Source organism: Bidens hawaiensis, unplaced genomic scaffold, assembly GCF_021521415.1.
Source record: "Bidens hawaiensis isolate Kalapana, Puna unplaced genomic scaffold, B.hawaiensis_p1.1 tig00005823_1, whole genome shotgun sequence".
Lineage (NCBI taxonomy): Eukaryota > Viridiplantae > Streptophyta > Magnoliopsida > Asterales > Asteraceae > Bidens > Bidens hawaiensis.
Genome location: NW_027491384.1, coordinates 334,410 through 354,108, shown reverse-complemented (window position 1 = coordinate 354,108; position 19,699 = coordinate 334,410). Strand labels below are relative to the sequence as shown.

At 35.3% G+C, this 19,699-nt stretch overlaps 1 protein-coding gene across 1 annotated transcript; it reads left to right on the top strand.

Moving 5' to 3' along the window:
* Positions 1-959: 959 nt before the first annotated feature.
* LOC143630808 (WRKY transcription factor 18-like) lies at positions 960-8,328 on the top strand. Its single transcript, XM_077099719.1, has 4 exons — positions 960-1,022; positions 1,392-1,667; positions 6,905-7,018; positions 8,116-8,328. Exons 1-4 carry the CDS (start codon positions 960-962, stop codon positions 8,326-8,328), a joined length of 666 nt encoding a protein of 221 aa, XP_076955834.1.
* Positions 8,329-19,699: the final 11,371 nt, after the last annotated feature.

Sequence of the window (19,699 nt, the reverse complement as noted above, 5' to 3'; positions counted from 1 at the left end):
TATTATAAGGGCATGGACATTTTACAATAAATCTCATATGTGTTTTAAAACGGTAATAAGTAAAAGAATATTCATTACACGTGTCTTTTTTACTAAAAATGGTGGTGATGATGATGATGATGATGATGATGATGATGATAATGAGTTTGTGACAAAAAAATGTCCCTTAAGAGGCATTAACAATTATGCGTGGCCTAATATCATTGTGCTCAAAGTGGAACCATGACCGTTAATTATATAACCTTTGATTACTGTTGATTCGTCTTTATTATACCCGGGACAATCGGTTATAAGTTGGACCGGTTGAACTAGAAAACTAACTGCGAATGGGACGATTTTTATTTGTATAAACACAAACAAGAAACCAACGCCCGAATCCGTGCTCGGCCGTTTGTTTCATATATTTTTTTTATAAAAACTCGTTTTTTGAGGTTGATTTATTGTTCATCATTATATATCTACAACGGGCATAATTAACGCATAAGTGGACGTTATTATATATGTTGCATAATTATAGACGGTGCCACCTAATAATTACATGTAAATGTACGAAGGTATATACTCCTCGTCAAATTACATGCATCGTATCCGTCTTCCTATACTTTGCTTGCTAAAAACGTACACTTTGTAGTTTGTACCCTTAACTAAGACACACATATAACTTACAAATTATTTATGACTTTATTGGTTTTTTTAAATCGGTTAAGAAAATTAATTTTGTTGCATATGTTCTTTCATCTTTCCCGGAAGTTACTCTCCGTATCCCCATGGAAAAAGACTAAAGGAATTGAGAGAAGACTTTGACTTGACTTGACTTGACTTGACTTGTTAGGTTACGTACCCATTTAAACTTGATTATATCCTTCTTGGCTTCTTCACTAATTAACTTGACTAACACACATATATATATATATATATATATAAAAGCTACACTTGTTTGGGTTAATTAATTAATAAGAATGGTGAAGACTTCTCTTGACATTGATCTTAACGCCGCACCCACTGATCATGATGCCCCCACAGTAAGTGTATTATAATTTGATTCAAATCCATTTATGCTTAGTGAATTATAAGCAGTTATTGTAGCGAATTCAGAAAATTCAGAAATATGTTTTTTTTATTCCTATATCCGCCTTCTGCCAACTGATTTGAACCCTCGGTCTTCAAAGGATGGAGCACCAATTACACCAACAGTGGCAAATTCCAAAAGTTGTTTTCTTACTTATAAACAACTAATATTCCACTCTAAATCCACATTTACACCATTTCATAAAGGGTTGATCAATGCACAACCTACTAATGCTGATATTATTTATAAGACCCTATAATCAGGGACACAACCTACTAATGCTGAAAGTTGTTATTTTGTATATAATGTATATCAATATCAGATTAATGTTGGCGATGAGTCTGATGACACGGTTGCGGACCTAAACAAGATGAGGTTAGAGAACAATAAACTAAGGGAGATGCTAGCACTTGTTTGGGATGGCAACTTCCTCGAAAATCATGTTAACAAGCCAATCCAAGACCCTGATCAGTTCTTGAGGTCTAATCCAAACAAAAGAAAGTCGAAAGAGTGTGATTATGAATGCAACACCACGGAGAGCGCGGAGCGTATCACAAGAATTTGTAGATGGGGGGATTCATCTGATCACAACACCATGGTACTTTTTGCCTTTTAAGAACAAATACTTTTTTTTCTTAGTTTTGGCTTGAAATCTAGGCGTTTTCGCTACGAAAACGCCATCTCCGACAACAGTCCAAACAAAAAAAAATTACTAAAAGATATATAGCCAAAAAGTAATTTAATAGAGAGAGATCAAGAGAAATAATCTTTTATAATATTCGTTGAATCGCTGTGATGATCATATCAACATGAGTCGTTCATTCGTATTTTTGATTGGTAATTTTTGACGGACTATGTGTCGTTGACACGTACATCCTTAATTATGAAAATTAGATACATGATGAGATTTTCTCGTAGTCTTTTCGGTATGGTGATTCCTTGGTAAATTTTATTGACGAATATTTTATCTAACATCTACAATATCCATATATGCATTTTTTCTAAAATCAACAGATTATTGGTTTTAGGAGTGTAAACAAGTTTAGCCGATCAAAGCCCGAGTTTGATTAGGCTAGCTAGGCTTGTTTACTGTATATTAATATATCAGGGATTTGTAATATTAATTCGGGCGAGACCGGTTAGATTGATTTTATCAGGATCAAATATATCAAGATGATTCATGAGATCTTATCACTCATAACATAGGCTCTGCTCTGCCCCCAACATCCCAACCTCAACAGAGCAGTTGCTTCTGCTCCATTTGTTGTTTTATTCTTTAGTCGCATCTTATCTCAAAACCTGTAATATTCAAATTACACATCCACCAAGAAGCACCCCAACATCTGATTACCTACCATACATTGATCCATCAACACTACCAAATCTCTACACCGCCTACCTCGATCTTTTGTTATTGATTTAAGATCTCTTTTAAATCAAATCCCCCATTCATCCGTAATAACCCAAATCCCATTTTCACTTTGTACATTTAAAAAGGAATCATCATCAACTAAAATTTTGAAGAAAATAGTTTGCCCGCCAGGTGTTTGACAAAACGCCTCAATGAAATAATCTTTGTTTTTGGTGTTTTGAGGAGGGGAGGGCAACGGGTGGTTGCTCTCCTCCTTCCTCTTTGGTTCGGGTGTTCATTCCTCAAACTCAACTCGAGTTTTGTTTTATTATTATTTTTCTTGGTGTGGTACTTGGCTACCGGGGTGTTTTGTGGGTCGGGGGTGGTATGACCGGGGCTATTGAGGAGGTTGTTTGGCCGTGTCCGTTTAGAGGCTTCCACTGTTGCCCGGATGGATTACCGGGGTCCAAGGGGGTTCGATTGGCCGCACATATTAAACGGCTTCATTTGTCATCGGATGACAAGAAAGAGACCTTACGGGAGGCGATCTCGACAAATTTGGATTTGTTTATTTCGGTTGGTGAGGCTTTAAAGGTCTCACGTAGGTGGATGTGTGGAGCGTGTATGGAGTCACATGCTCTCCGTCGGGGGTGCCATCATGATGACGGGTCGGTCTGGTACAAGTGTGTCACGGGAGATGTGGAGGAATATATAGTGGGGATTGCGAAGCCACATGTTGGGAGGGAAGTTGTCGCGGTGGGAAGGGTGGAGGTGGATGTAGCTCTCCTTGAGCGTGTCTTCACTCTTCCTATTACGACTGTTAAAAACATTCCTCATAGTTGTCGTATGGCTTTTTCCCAAGCCTTAGTGGGTGCTCTGGGTAAGGTGGCGACTATGCCAGAGTCTGTTGAGGCGTGGGTGAAACTGTTGTTGTTACCACGTTGCACCTTACGAGTTTTCAGACCTTCTAATCGTCAGCAACGCAGGTCTGGCAATAGAAAGTCTGAGCAATGCCGAATTATTCAACGGTCGCTATCCGCTTGGGGTGACCGTGACGGTTTCTTTAAGCTCCTTATATCGCTTTTTAACCAACGCCTAGGAGATGCCCCAGGTGGTGATGCGTTTGTACCCGAGTCTGACAACGCCGGGTTGGGCGCCAATGTTAAACAATGTTTGCGAAAAGTTGCGGACGGGCATTTCACTGCTGCGGTCAAGGTATTATGCTCTTCAGGGGTTGCACCTTTCGGTAAGGATACTTTGAACGCTTTGTTGTCTAAGCATCCCATCATGGCACCTCCGATTATGCCTGCTTCCTTGCTTTCTGAGTCTCCCCTTGTCGTGGACGTTGATAGTGTGCTTGGGTGCATTAAGTCTTTCCCTAAAGGGACTTCGTGTGGGCGGGACGGTTTGCGAGCCCAACACATTTTAGATGCGTTGTGCGGAGAGGGGTCTCCGATTGCGGATGGTTTGCTCAAGGCTATCTCTGCGGTGGTTAATTTATTTTTGGGGGGAAGGTGTCCTAAGGTGTTGGCAGAGTTTGTTGCGTCTGCCCCACTTACGCCGTTGCTTAAACCGGACAATGGGATTAGACCTATTGCCGTTGGGGCCATTTGGAGGCGGTTGGTCTCTAAGGTGGCTATGAGGGGTGTCGGGAAGGAGATGGTTAAATACCTCGGTGACTTTCAATTTGGGGTGGGAGTCCCCAGTGGGGCAGAGGCCGTGCTTCATAGCGCGAACAGGTTTCTAAATCAGTTTCATTCGGATGGGTCATTGGCTATGCTTACTGTTGATTTCTCCAATGCCTTCAACTTAGTAGATAGGACGACCCTTCTACATGAGGTTCGGAGTCGATGTCCTTCCATTTCTCTTTGGGTGGATTTTTTATATGGGCAGTCGGCTAGGTTATATGTGGGTGATACTTTCATTAAATCCACCACTGGGGTTCAACAGGGGGACCCTCTTGGGCCTCTCCTTTTTGCCTTAGCTTTGCACCCACTTGTTCACCAAATCAGAGATCGATGCAAGCTTCTCTTTCATGCTTGGTACTTGGATGATGGCACGATTATCGGGGATACTAGAGAGGTAGCCAAAGCATTAGATATTATCAGGTCTGAGGGGCCTCGTTTGGGTCTTGAATTAAACGTTAAGAAAACAGAATTATTTTGGCCAACATGCAATGGGGTGAAGGCACAGGAGGGGTTGTTCCCTTGCGGGATTGGAAGGCCGGTGCTTGGCGTGAAACTCCTTGGTGGTGCTGTAAGCCAGGATGCGGGGTTTATCAGCAGTTTGGCTATGAAAAGGGCATCTAGCGCTGTGGAACTGATGAGCTGTCTCCCAAGACTTCGGGATCCTCAATGCGAGCTTCTTTTGCTTCGCTCATGTATGGGAGTCGCCAAGCTTTTGTTCGGTTTGAGAACATGCCAACCTATGTATGTGGGGGAAGCTGTTTCTATATTTGACAATGGTCTTCGAAGGGCGATTGAGGACATCGTGGTTTGTGGAGGTCCGTTCTTTGGGGATCTCCAATGGAGGTTGGCGTCACTTCCGATCCGTTATGGGGGGTTGGGTCTCTGTTCGGCCGAGGATGTATCTACATATGCTTTTGTGGCTTCGAGAGCACAGTCGTGGTGTTTGCAAGACCATATTCTTCGGGGTTGTGATATTTATGGGTTGGACTCTGATTATGGGTGTGCGATGGATCGTTTACGTACTTCACTTCCAGATTTTGATCTTAGCGGGTTCTCTAATAAGAACACCGCCCCCCCTAAAGCCCAACATGTTGTGGCGAGTGCCTTATTTAGTGGAATCGTCAAGAGTTTAGAAGTGAAGTTTGATCTATCCCCTCGCCAAAAGGCGGTGTTTGAATGCATTCGGGCTCCTCGGGCTCAGGATTTTCTAACGGCTATCCCCATTGAAGGATTAGGCCAACGTATGTCGGGTTTGGAGTATCGGGCTATCCTTAAGTACCGGTTAATGATCCCTATGTTCCCGACGGATGAACCTTGCCCAATTTGTCGCAAGGTCTGTTTGGATTCTTTTGGTGACCATGCGGTGCATTGCAAAGAATTGCCTGGCTTTAAATACAGACATGATCTGGTTAGGGATGTTCTGTGTGATGTTCTTAAACGGGCAGGGATTTCTGCTAAAAAAGAGGCCCCTGTTAACTTTCTCACGGATCCTATTGAAGGGAGGTCTACTTTACGACCAGCTGATATTCTTGTGTTCGGGTGGGCAGGGGGGAAACACGCCTGTGTGGATCTTACAGGAGTGTCTCCTCTTGTTGGGCTCAGGGACCGTGGGTTTGTTGTGGGTCAGGCTGCGTTGAAGGCTGAATCGGGCAAAGTTGTTAAACACGAGAAAGCTTGTTTAGATAATCAACATGTCTTTCTACCATTTGCCTTTGATACATTTGGTTTTCTGGCTCCAGAGGCTGTGAAATTTTTGAGTAGGGTTCAGCGCGTCGTACACAGAACCTCTTCAGCTTCTAGGTCCCAAAGCTTCGTTTTTAGCAGGATTGACTTTGCTGTTCAAAAGGGGGTTGCGGCGCAGCTTGTTGCCCGTTTGCCTGCCACTTTATTGTAATCGTTTTATAGTAAATTATATAAAACTTCAGGAAATCGTTTTGATCAGAATTTATCAATATACATTTATAGTTACCTTTAATATATTTTAAGCATAACTTTTATATATAACATAATATATATTAATTAGTTTTTTATTATAATTTTATATATATAATAAGAATCATATAGAAATATATATATATATCTGTCTATAATATATATATAAATAAAAACATAAAAATTCTATGTGTCGCGATGTGGTCGTTTCCCCTTTTTTTGAGTCACCAGATTTGCTTAATTTTTAAATAAAGGCTTCTCATGCATTTGACCCGAATTCACGGATATGGGTCTCATCAAACCCATATATTTCTTGAACGTGATATAACATCTCATTACATTAAAAACTAATCTCGCCAAATATTTGATATAAAAATCCTATAAAGTAGGGATATACTAAAAATTAATATATGATTTATTTAAAAAAAATAAATATTATTTATAATTAAAAAACCAATTTTATAATAAGAAAATAAACGGGTCTTGGGTCTCATCAAACTCATATAGCTTTTAAACCGGGTTATAACATCTTATTTATTTGTAAAACAATTTTCATACAATAAAAAAATAAAAAAACAAATAATATAAACAACCCCCGTAATACGGGGGATAAAAACTAGTATATATATATATACATACACACACTTAATATATGAAGTAAAAGGTATAAAAATAATCTGTTTAAGCTTGTAAGCTGACTCAAGCTCGAAAAAGGAAGATTGAGCTCCTTCAAGCTCAGCTTGTTTATAATAGCTTGACTCGTTTACACCACACCAATCACCAATAGTTATTCAATATTCACGAGTGACCACCGAGCTTTGTTTGTATAAGTAGTGACTGAAGTTTAATGTACATATTTTGTAGGTAGTCAAAGATGGATACAAGTGGAGAAAGTATGGCCAGAAGGTGACCAAAGACAACCCATCTCCTAGAGCGTACTACAAGTGTTCTTTTCCTTCTTGCCCAGCTAAAAAGAAGGTCATCTAGCTAGCTATTAACTCATAAATCAACTAAAAAACATTGATAAACGATTTTAGGGGCGGGTCATGTCTTAGCTGATGCAACCGATGCTAACTAATATTTAAGAACGGCCGTATATAAAGTGGAGATTTATCCCTGGGATATGGTTAAATCCTGTTTTTGATAAAAATGTTAAAATCCTCGCTAAATCAGCAACAAAGTTATTGCTGTGTCAAGTTTCTACTAGCTGATGTGCTAACACAACTAGTTATTTGCAACCAAAATTTAACACCAAACAAAATGGTTGCGAATTTAGCGACTAGTAATAAACTGTCACAAAACAGCGACCACATTCACTGCAAGAAATTTGATCTGATATGACGAGCCAAATGTCCGTCGTTAAAGATCACCAATAGCAACGACTTGTCATTGGCAAGTCATTAGCAACGACAATACACAAAAGTTATTTTTATTTGTTCTCAGAATTTGTGACTGTTTATTTTTGTTCTCAAAACTGGCAAAACGCAAAAGAAAAGGCTTACAAATTAAGTTAACTGCATTTAGAACAACATTAGGATAAAGTGAAAAAATAAATTAAAACTTAAATATCCAGCAAAAAAAATGAGAAAACAAAATAAATCAATTCAAATGAAAATCTGGTCAGAAAATAGTAAACTAGTAAAACTAAAAATAAAATTCCACCCAACCAACTATATATTTCGTGATTGTGTTTCATACACTCCTTTAAGAAATCATACACAGTTTTTGAATATAAACTAAAACGTTTTATCTGTTGTCGTTTCTCCTAGAGGGGTATGAAAAGCATAACCCTTGTCAAAATTTGAGACCATATTAATTAGTTGTTACAAAAACAGGCGCATCAGTTCAACTGGTCTTTTGTGACCAAGTGCATGCCATTTTGACCGCTATTTCAATCAATTGTTTTATTTATTTATTTTTAAGTTTTCCAAAATAGTAGTTGCAAATACTTAGTAGGAGTGGAGTAACTTATTAAGATAGTTTGTTATAACTTGTTCAATTCAAAATGAAACATATATGTCTGTCTTTGACTCTGAAGAATAATATAAAATGTAGCATTTGTGATTCAATTTCAGGTACAAAGAAGTGTGGATGATGTGAATTTACTAGTTGTCACTTATGAAGGTGAACACAATCACCAGAAAAGAATGGGGAACGAAGAAGAAAATGTCAACTCTAAACTTGATCAAGTCTTGGTTGAAAAGGTGGCAAACTCTTTAAGAACGAACCCTGATTTCATTCAAGAGCTTGTACAAGCCATTTCCTCCAAAATGTTGGAATACAATTAATTACCCGCTCTTCGATAGATAGCATACAATATGTTGGAGAATTTTCTAGTTGCAGGAAAGGATAGAAATAATATAGCCGGGATATATTTTATAAATTTTGTATGGATATTTTGATTCTTTATAGTACGTGCTTGGATAACAATGCAACAATTTTTGTCTGACATGTTGAACCTTTAGCGACAACACTTTTACGAATGTCGTTGACATAGATGGTCGTCGCATGTTTCGTGTCTGTTTGTCATGTCTTTTTGCATTTCATCCCATTGTAATTGAGAATTTGTGATGGTGAATTGGACACACGTTGAAAAACATTACGCCTCATCATCCGGCGACTCACCTACTTCCTTTTATATTTGGTTAAACTTGTCTTGATATTTAGCGGGTTAAGCTAAACGTATTCTCCTTGTGTACTTGTCATACCCTCTCTTCTAGACTTTTAATACCTTTTACAATTTTATTTGACATATTACTACCCTCTAATATTTGTTGTTATTTCAAGTCTTTCTTTAAAATATCAAATAAAAAACCTTACAGTTTATTTTTATTTGTTTTTCATTTTCTCTCTTTTTTATGTTTACTGTTCTTTATCTTAATAATTATATTTGTTATTAAATGCTTTATAAAATGTATTTAAAGAATAATGATATAACGTCTTTATAAGAACAATAAAACATTTTGTATAAGAACAATATAACGTCTTTTACGGACAAAAAAATCATTTTAATTTTTATTTGTTAAGTTTGGAGGCATAAGATAAATGTGACATGACATGAGAAACGAACCAACTTGTTGATTAATTCGTATGTTATTTAATCTCTTTTATTGATTGAAAAATGTGATTTTTATTTTTTAAAAAAAAGAGGTAAGCTATCCCTAAAAATTATTTTTTAATAACACTAAAATAGATAAAATATTCTTTTTAATTAAAGAAACGTTTTTTTTTGCATGAATAATAATTTTGGTTATTTTTAACAACTAAAAAACTGTTTTATAATATGCAAAAAATAATAAAAAAAATAAAATAAAAACTCTTTAAAGTATGAAAAAAACTGTTTTTAAATAATGATAACAATAGATAACAAAATGACAAAGGAAAAAATAAAAAGGTTTAAATCATATTAATACAAAACTTTAAGAAAGAGGTATGTTTAGTAAAACTGAATGAGAGAGAGGTACGGTTAGCAGCACCCTATTTAGCCCGTATGAAAAATCATACAATAACATATATATATATATATATATATATATATATATTGCTATAATTTGACAGCATATATGCTAAAATGGATAATCAACTTGTTCAACCATAAAATAATAAACATAAAATGTACCAACTTAAATTATAGTAACAAACTAGCAATAATCTACAACGTTAAGTGGATTTTGTCAAAATTAATCAAACATACTTCAATAGACTTAAAATATTCAACTTTTAATTTAAACGTATCAAAATAACCCTAACACACTTTAATTGATTTAAAATACTCGGTCTATTAAATTTTCTTTATCATTTGAAGTGTGTGTACCTTCATATCTTCTAGATCATCATCAATGAAACTTTCATCATCGATAATGGTACTAGGACAATCACAAAGGTGTAAAACCCTACACAGATCTCAGATCTAAGGTTTAATTAACTATAAAAGATCTAGTTCATAGTTGCTCTTGATAATTATAGATTATCTATATGTATTAGTATTAATTGTATATATATGTGTATGTATAATTGATGTGTAGTGAAACACACTTACTTTCCGTATCATTTTTATCATATTTTAATTGTTTTTTAGTTTAATTATTAAGTTTTATGGTTTGTTTATGCTTGATTTTACAAATATAATTGTTTACTTGTAGGTTGTGAAGTTTGGTGGAAAAAAAAGTTAAATTGAAGAGTTTAGGGGCTTAATTGTTCAACTTTCAAAGTTTAATCAAGGCCCGACCCAAGCCCACATCTTAAAAGCCTTTTATATTATTATATTTAATTAATATTAAGAGTTTCCAGCCATAATTCATTGAAAAATCCCGAAATACAAAAGAAACCCTAGGCAGCCAAAGCTGTCCGATCGGAACAGCAGCCGCCGGCAAGAAAAGAAGAAAAAAAGGAAGAAAGCTTGGCGGCTGAGGGGCTTGACAGCTGGAGAAAGAAGAAGGAACCTTGGGGCAGCAGCTAGGGGCTTCAAACAATCACAAATCTCAGCCATAATACTTAGTAAAACATCTTTAAACTTTACTTTTTGTTCAAGAACCCTAACTCTATTGATTTGGTCTTTTGATTTGAATTGTTTTGCAATTGATTGATAGTTTGACTTATAATTGATTATGTTTGGATCTTGAATGAGTTTTATAATGTTTATGATGATGTTTATGGTGTTTTTCTTAAGTATGCATGGCTGTCCAAAAGTGATGAGTAGCTAAACTTGTTTGTTCAACCTAGGATAGATGATTGTTGTGTAGTTTTGACTTGTTTAATGGATTGTTAATGTTCAAGACTTAAATTATTGATGTAAAGTTTAACTAAACCATAAATTAGATTGTGTGTGATGGCTGTGTTTTATTTGTTATTACTTATAATCCTCTTGCATTAGTTAATTGAATCGGTTTTGATTAATTGATTGCTTGTTAAGCTCTTTACTTGGTGTTTTCGGGTTTATTTGCGGGGTGTACAACCGTAGGGATAAGTGGGTAATATAATCATCTAAAATCAGTTAGAATACATCTTCTTTGAGACCGAGAGGTGATAAGAAGTAATATTGTCTCATTACTTTTACTTGTTAGAATTAAGACCGCGCGAGAGCGGGTTTTTGTCTTGTCAAGTTTGAGTGTTTATGTGCAATTAGTTGGTTTAATTTGGGTTAAGTTAAATTGTTCCTCTATCCTTGGTTGCGTAGTATTCGTTTCTATTAGGCTAGTGTGTCGGTGAGACCGAGAGGTGAGTCGACATTTGAACACGTTAATAATTGTTTTTCCGGTTTATTCTTTAAAATCAACTAAAATAAGTTAGAGTTTGTTAGAGAGACTGAGAGGTGATTTGACTTTCTTAAACAAGTTTTAGTTGTGTCATCTTTTATAACCGGTGTCGTGAATATTTTCAATCCATTGTCTTGTTATATCTTTCAACATGATTCATTCCTAGGTAGACGTTTTTACATATTGAATTTAAATCAAAGTTTTCTAAAAGTGTTTTGTCAAACGTTTTCGTTTAGTTAAATTAATTTAAGTAGTTAAATAAAATCTTAAAAATTAAATAAATATTATTTTGGTAAGTCTTGGTTAGAGTTTTCTTAATCATAAACGTTTTCACGTGTCTTTGAGTTCGACATCCGGACTTCCTTGATGCTATACTATTTATGATCGGTACACTTGCCGGTTTTGTGTGGTTTCTATAGGATTTTCGTTTTTAAAAATCTAAAGCTTAATTGTTATTCGTTCTTTATTTACATTATACATTTTCACACATCAATAATATATGAGGATTAATTAAGATGAAGCTTGAGACGAAATCTGGACAGAGGTTCGATACGTTAAATCTCAAAACTTAAATTACGCAGAGGATGAACCTCTATATATATGAAGATGAGTCTAGTTCGTTACACATTCCGTAACGAACTAGCCACCCACTTCGTTACAATACATCAATTAAACAAACATAACGAACCACCCCCTGATTCGTTAAACATCCTTAACGAATCAGGAGGAAACTTAACTTATGGTCTAGTTCGTTAAACATCCTTAACGAACTAGATGGTACCTCTAACGAACTAGCTTAATTAATAATATCTTTTACGTTAAATAAAACGACAAATACAAACGATAATTACAGAGACTCGAGACGTAAAACCGTGTACTAACAAAAGGGAGGAGAGAGGAGAGAAAGGGGTGTTAAGACTTGTGTCACTGCCACTTTTAAAGTCTGAGCTAACAACCTAGACTGGTAATTGGATAGTTCCAACGTTTCATATGGTAAAAGTCTTAGATAATTCTCCAATTGTCGGTGGTTGGAGAAGGATCTTGGAGATAGATCACTTGTTTAAATTGTGTTGCTAAAATGTACGGTGGATCATCATAACTTTCACTACCAACATAATTTTCACGGTTGTTGCCAATAACAACGGTATTTCCTTTCTTAATTAATCATCCTTACCTGATATGTTGAAGCATTTACAATGAAAGAGCACAATTGAGTAACCACTTAAATAGTTTAATTCTATGATATCCTCTAGTTGACCATAAAATGGTTTAACATCTCCCAATGAAACAACATCATCGTTCTCATATGTATACATTTTAATGAGTTAACTGGTTAAGAAAAATCGACAGCATGTCCTCTTAACTCCCCGAACTAGTATGCTTATAAATTGCAAACTCGAAAAAAGTACGAGAAATATCTGCTTTTTTTTCTTAAATGTCAATCCTTTAAAATAAAAATATATCTTAAATGAAATAGAATTTTAAAAAAAACAGTCTCAAATTCAAAAATATTTCTATTAAATACATTTTGGATTGTATATACAAATTTCTAGAGAGTATCTCATGCTATATTCAAGTACTAGGTAAAATATAAAACTTTATATATATATATATATATATATATATATATGTGTGTGTGTGTGTGTGTTATATACATTTTGATAAATTGTAAACGTCATATAATCTAACAGTATTACTATAAGGTATCACATTGTTGTTTTATTTAAAATAATCTAACATACAAAGACAAACAATTCTGCAAATCAGAGTTTACTAAAACTTTCGCGGAAACGTTAACTTTAATCATTCAATACAAAAACATTCGATCTTTTCTTTAAACATAATATACAACATCATAATCAAAATATCAATTCGCTTCTATCATCATATGCCAGTCTTTCAATTCATGCAATGTGCCCTCCTCATGCTAGCTCATTAAACACATTCACCTGCGTGCATATTAAAAGTCAGCTACGCTGAGTGAGTTCTAGTTAATCAGGCAACATACAATTCATTCTCATACATTTCTTCCCGCATCCGAAGACACGTATTAATACCTTAACCTTGTATAAATATCCATAAGAGGAACGCCACGTAATATCTATTAAAAGAACTATTACTATTGCCCATGCTATATATTCTCCATAGAATGAACACTCTATATATTTACCATATAAGGTACACCCTATATACTTTTCATAGAAGAACACCCTATATACTTTCCATAGAAGGAACACTATACTATCAATAGAAGGAACAATACATTATCCATAGAAGGAACACTATGCTATCCATAAAAGGAACACTATGCTATCCATAGAAGGAACACTGTATATAAGTTATTATTTAACGTCCATGTAAGGAGCTAATCACTTCCCTTGGAAATACGTACAATATCCGAAGATCGTTCACGTACCGAAAAGCAATCATTCGTATTTATCACATATATCATACATGTCATACACTTACCACTTAAGGTAAGTGTATTAACATTTTACATTGAGTATGCACACAGCCCCGAAAACATAACAAGGAAATGGGGCTAGAAACTCACCTGGATCCTGTTGCGTTCACCGTTAATCGTTATCCCCTCCTTAATTGTGCATGGCTAACTTTTATATTTATATATTTGTTAATTAACCGTATAATTGATTAAGTTGGTATTTTAGTTAACCAATGTATTTTCTAAGTTGGGCTTATTTGTTAAGCTCAAGATGATGGACTAGTTTGTTTTAGGCAGAATATGGGCTTAATATTAGCCAAGCCATCCCAACTGTCCATTTAGGCATCTGGGCCCAACTGGGTTCAGGCCCACAGACCACACCAAGTCCAAGTGGCCGAGAACTCTTGGCAGAGAAACCATGTTGACCAAGAACCCTTGCGTTGACCGAGAACCTATGCTTTGACCGAGAACCCTTGGTCACCAAGAACTCAGGTCACTAAGAATTCTCGTGGACCGAGAACTCATGCTGACCGAGATCTCTTGTCTGATACTATCAGTCTTTATTTTCTATCTTTTATTTCATTTTCAAGCTCAGGTAACTGTTTAACAGTTCATATCATAAATTTTAACCATCATTCCTATTCTTCTTAACCGTTTAACGTCCAATATCATCCCACTGTCTAGATTTAACCTGTTTCTAACATAAAGCTTGAACCTTTATTACTTTAAAAACCCGATTTAGGTAAAAAGCTTAAATCTTTATTGATTTTAAACCCATTTTAGCTAGACCCTTAGCTAATGAGTAGAATGAGTGCATCCATAACATCAAGTTTGAAACTTTATGATTTGTCTAAACCCGATCTACTCTAGGTTTGTATCTTGCTTGTATATCAAAGATCTATCCAGATTTAGCTTGGTTTGATCTTGGATTCTTGTTCTTGCTTGCGACCGTAAGTTAGTATGTATGTGTGTGTTTTGAGAGTGTAGGGAATATTATGGATAAGATGGATGGAAATGGAAAGAATTAGGGTTTAAGGGGGTCTTTATACTCCCTTAAGCCCATGGACCTAAGGCCCATCTTTCCATTTTAGTCCATGATTAATTCTATCTAATTAGCCTACTACCTTTCCATCTTTAATATTTTATTATTTCTTTATCAACTCAAGGAAACTTGTCTATCTTAAGTAATAATATACTAATTATCATTACTGAAATTTTGGGATGTTACAAGTATTCCCTCCTTAAATGGTTTCGTCCCCGAAACCCAGCTTATTCCTTGTAAAAGGAACACTTCCTATATTCACACACTTTATTGGATCGTCTTTGCTTTTTGGGCTACCCTTCTTACTCCTGACTTTGCAGTCACCGAGTGGTGTTCACGTGTTTTAGCTATTAAGGTAGCTTATCCATGAAGCCCTCGATGAACCAAGTCTCTTGCTCTGATTCAGCAAGTCTCACCTCGTCTTTCATTGCATTCATACTATTAACACTAGAGCCCTAAGCGACATCCTATCATAGCACAAATAATCGCCATAACCAAAATCCATTCATGGCAATTTTATATCATAATTAATTCAAACAACTCCAGTGAAAACTTTAAAACAAATAAATAAAAACACGCCTCAATTCATTAATAAATCAAACATAGATTAAAACTTATGGCTAGTAGCTAGCCTTCTTGAATGGTCTTTTCTAAGCATACGGAAGAAATTGTTAATCCTCATGCATTTTTCTCTGCTCCGCGCTCTTCCCTTGGCTTCCTGCAGTCCCTTGCTAGGTGTCCATGCCTCCACAGTCTTGACACCTATGGTGATCCTTGCACTCCCAGAAGGAATGTCTTGCTTTCCCACACCTGTAGCAAACACCTAATCTCATTCTGCACTTTCCCGGGTGCCTCTTTCCACATTTTCACAAACAATGAACTCCTCATGCGTTGCCTTCTTCTTATGTGGATCCTCTTCGTTAGCTTCATTTGGTTTTGGGGTTGGGTTCTTTCACTTCGGTTCAGTCGTCTCCTCTTCACTGATGGCAAGGTCCTCATAAACCATCTCGGCTATTTTATACGGCCGAGTCAAATGTTGCCGGTTTACTAGCCTTTACCAAAGTGCGAACATTCCGCGGAAGTCCCCTGATGTAACACTTGATCCTCTTAGCTTCAGTGTTCACCATGTTAGGTACCGGCCTAGACATGCGGTTGAATTCAGTAGTATACTCACAGTGTTTCATCTTTCCCGCCTTCAAGTTTAGAAACTTCATCTCAGCCCTTTTAACTTCGGCATCAGCACAGAACGTCTTCATCACCAACTCTTTCAAAACTATTTTTATTGAAATTATAAAAGATGTAAGTACACATCATAAAGAATGCTACAAATATGAATACAACAATGAGATATAACAATTATAATTTTGATTAAAACGTTTAATATTGCAACAATAAAATCCAAACTTCGTAACTTAAGCCACCATTTCAATCCAAACATCCATACATCCAGTCCAAACGTTCATAAATAATTTTCCAAAATCCAAAAAAAATAAATAAATAAAAAAAAATAACAAAGTCTCAAAATAAAAAAAAATAACAATGAAGACAAGTAATTACCTTTATTACTCAATAAATGGTACTATAACCATTTATTTTGAAATCTTCTTCAACTTATGAGTTAATGTTTAAAATTAAATTGTTTATCAAGTGGATAATTTATTTATAGAAATTGTACTTGACATCCTATGTGGATAACCTATTTAAATGACACGTGAAAAAGATGTATTGCTTTAACAATATAGTAAGATTAACCCATATGTTGACCCATTTGTGTTTATTTTATTTTTAAAAAAATATATTATATATAATAAATAAACTATTTATGCATGAAAAAGAAAAATAAAAAACTTTTGAGTCAAACGATTCGTGTTCGGGTCAACCCTAAGATCTACCAATGAATACAGACGATTAATCATATATCACAACCCTAAGATCTTAAATGGAAACACTAGGATACAAACGATCAACGAATCATCCACATTAAGAACCGCAATCCAAAATTAATAAACAACTTGAAATCGATTTGAAGTATGTTATCGGAATCAAATCTAAAATAAATAAACTTGAAATAATAAAAACGGAACCTATCTCGCCATTTAATATTCTTGTTTGATGTCGCTAATTTATTTTGTTGATTTGTTTGATATCGCTGGTTTGTATTACTATTTGTTTGATATCGTCGATTTGTTCTATGGATTTGGCTGACGTCGCAGATTTGTTTTTATGAAGAAACAACTTACATCACTCTTTGTTATCACACATTCACTTATTAAGTTTTATAGGTATTAATGGACAACTTATATCACCATTTCATATAATTAATATATGTTTTTCTTGGACAAGCAATATCTCCGCATATTAAGTGTTTTAGTTGTTCATTGTATTATGGCTAACCTATACAAACCATCATATCAACGTCCCATCAGATTCCAAATTATTCCTAAAACTCTCACTTATTCCGCAACACCAAACCTCCACATTCTCGCATGTCTCATAGTTTGCAGCCCCAAACCCACCCATAAACGTTTCCCCACAACACCCTTGTTTGTCACCTCCTCGTTTATCCTCTGCCACATCAACAAATGAACATCCGCAAACCCAGCCAGCGTTGTGGATGTTCTAATATGTTTTTCTCATGAGACCCAAATATTTTATTTATTTAATATTTCTTTATTCAATTGATATTAAAAGATTGTTTAAAAAAAACCACATAAGTTAAAAACAATGCCATATAAGTAAAATAACTACAGTTAAAAAAATGCCATGTGAGTATAAACAAATACAAAGTTGGTTTTTATTATGATAGTTTTCCTGTATTTTACTTTATTAAATCTAGTAGTTTATTTACCTTTAATATACTTTCAATATAAAAGAAAATGTTATATAGTTTACCATAGCATCCTCAAAGGTTTCTTTATTGTAACTAGAAGTCTAGAAATATACATCTTAGAAAGACAAAAGTGGAGCAACGTACGCAGGTTGGTGCGTAAATCCTTGATGCTTTATTAATTACTAGTATGTGTGCCAGCGTGTTGCGGCGGGGACGCAATTGGGATGTTCGGTATGAGCTTGGTTTGCGGTGCGGGGGTGATGCAATGAGATCGAATTTGGTCAAGCTTGATTAGACTTGTGGGCCATCTAAATGAAGACATGACTATAAAGTTGAATAAGAAACGAAATCATTCTAACGGGTCAACTTTGAGCAAAACATAAGTCTATGCCGTTTTAAATAATATTAAATGAAAGTTGCATGTTGTTCCTTCTACATAATACTTTAACAAATTGTTATCTATAATTCAATGTTGCAAATTGTTGGATCTAATTTCTCAAATCATTGTTAACAACCTACTATTTACAGTTCAAGTGTTGACTCGTTACATGACCCACCAAAGATTATGGGCAATGGTAATAGATCCATCCATCTTGGAGGCATTGAAAGGATTATGGGAAATGGTAATAGATCCATCCATCTGGGAAGCATTGAAAGGGTTGCAAGGGGTTACAATACAAGGGAATGAACCTTCTTCATACCTTTAGTGACACGCGAATTATGACATACCGTCAAATTATGACATGTAAAAACCTCATGTCATTAAATATTGTCATCGTTTATCAAAATTTAAAGAAACAATGACACATATTTTTTCCAACTAAAAGTTTTAAAAAAAAACACGGGCTACACTTTGGTTGTGTGTCATGTTTAGACTGTCACTTTATAATTTCTAGGGCTGGTAGTCTGGTACAAAACACTCATTGTTCATCCCAAACGGTCAGATCTCATCATCATTCATTCGTTCATCACCTCTCTTCGTCGATTTACGCACCGATTCAAACACTCATCTTTCACCTCTCATCCCAATCGTTCACCACTCAACATCATCACTTCTCATCGTCGATTTTAGATTAAGATGGCTCTGATTGTTGATTTACGGTATAATTACTCACCGGAACTGCTTAATCTATTAGTTTTAGTCTTCAATTTTGCATAAATTGTTAGGTTTAATATGTTGACATGATTGTTAGGTTTAATCGCTGATTGTTAATTTCAGAAACTGATTACTCACTGTTTATGGTATAATTACTCATCGGAATTGATTAATCTATCAATTTTAGTTTTCAATTTTGCGTAAGTTGTTAAGCTTAATTTGTTAGACATGAGTCTTAGGTTTTTAATCTGTTTAATATGTTGACATCACTGTTGATTGTTAGGTTTAATATGATGGCGTGCTAGGTTTAATGTTTCTAATCTATTTGTTAAGCTTGATTATTGATATCCGACATATTATCAAGGGATTACTGTCGGTATAATCTATAGCGATGCTTGATTATGGGTGCATAGGGAACTAGTTGTCCCAAACCGTGTTTATTACTTTTGTGTTAGGGATTTAAAAGCTTAAGTTTTATTTCAAATGTATACCATGTTAAATCTATTATGATCAGATGTAAACAGAAAGCAATGAGACATGTTCTATTTTTATGGTAAATTCCATTTGATAGTTTGAAGTTATATCATTCATATTCTATTATTTGTTAGTTATAATGTTAGTCATATTTTATTGATCATATACATGTACATAATGTGAATTATCACAAAGTTTTGGTAAGTCAAATTGAGTAGATGACGATTGTTGCTAGAATGACTAACATAACCCTGCATTTGAACAGTTATATTCGTTTACAAAGTTTGTAACGTGGCTTGTAGTTGTGTGTTCTTAAAGAATAGATTCAGCTTAGAATAGAGTGGACTGCAGCAGTTTGGGATTCATTTTTTTTTACCTGCAGTGGACTTACTGGCCTGCAGCCTGCACTGCAGTGGGTTTTCGGGACACTGCAGGCCTGCAGAAGCAAAACCGGCCTGCTGAGCTGTGTGCTAAACATTTACACCTGTGTCGCACGAGCCTTTTTTTGTATATGTGAGA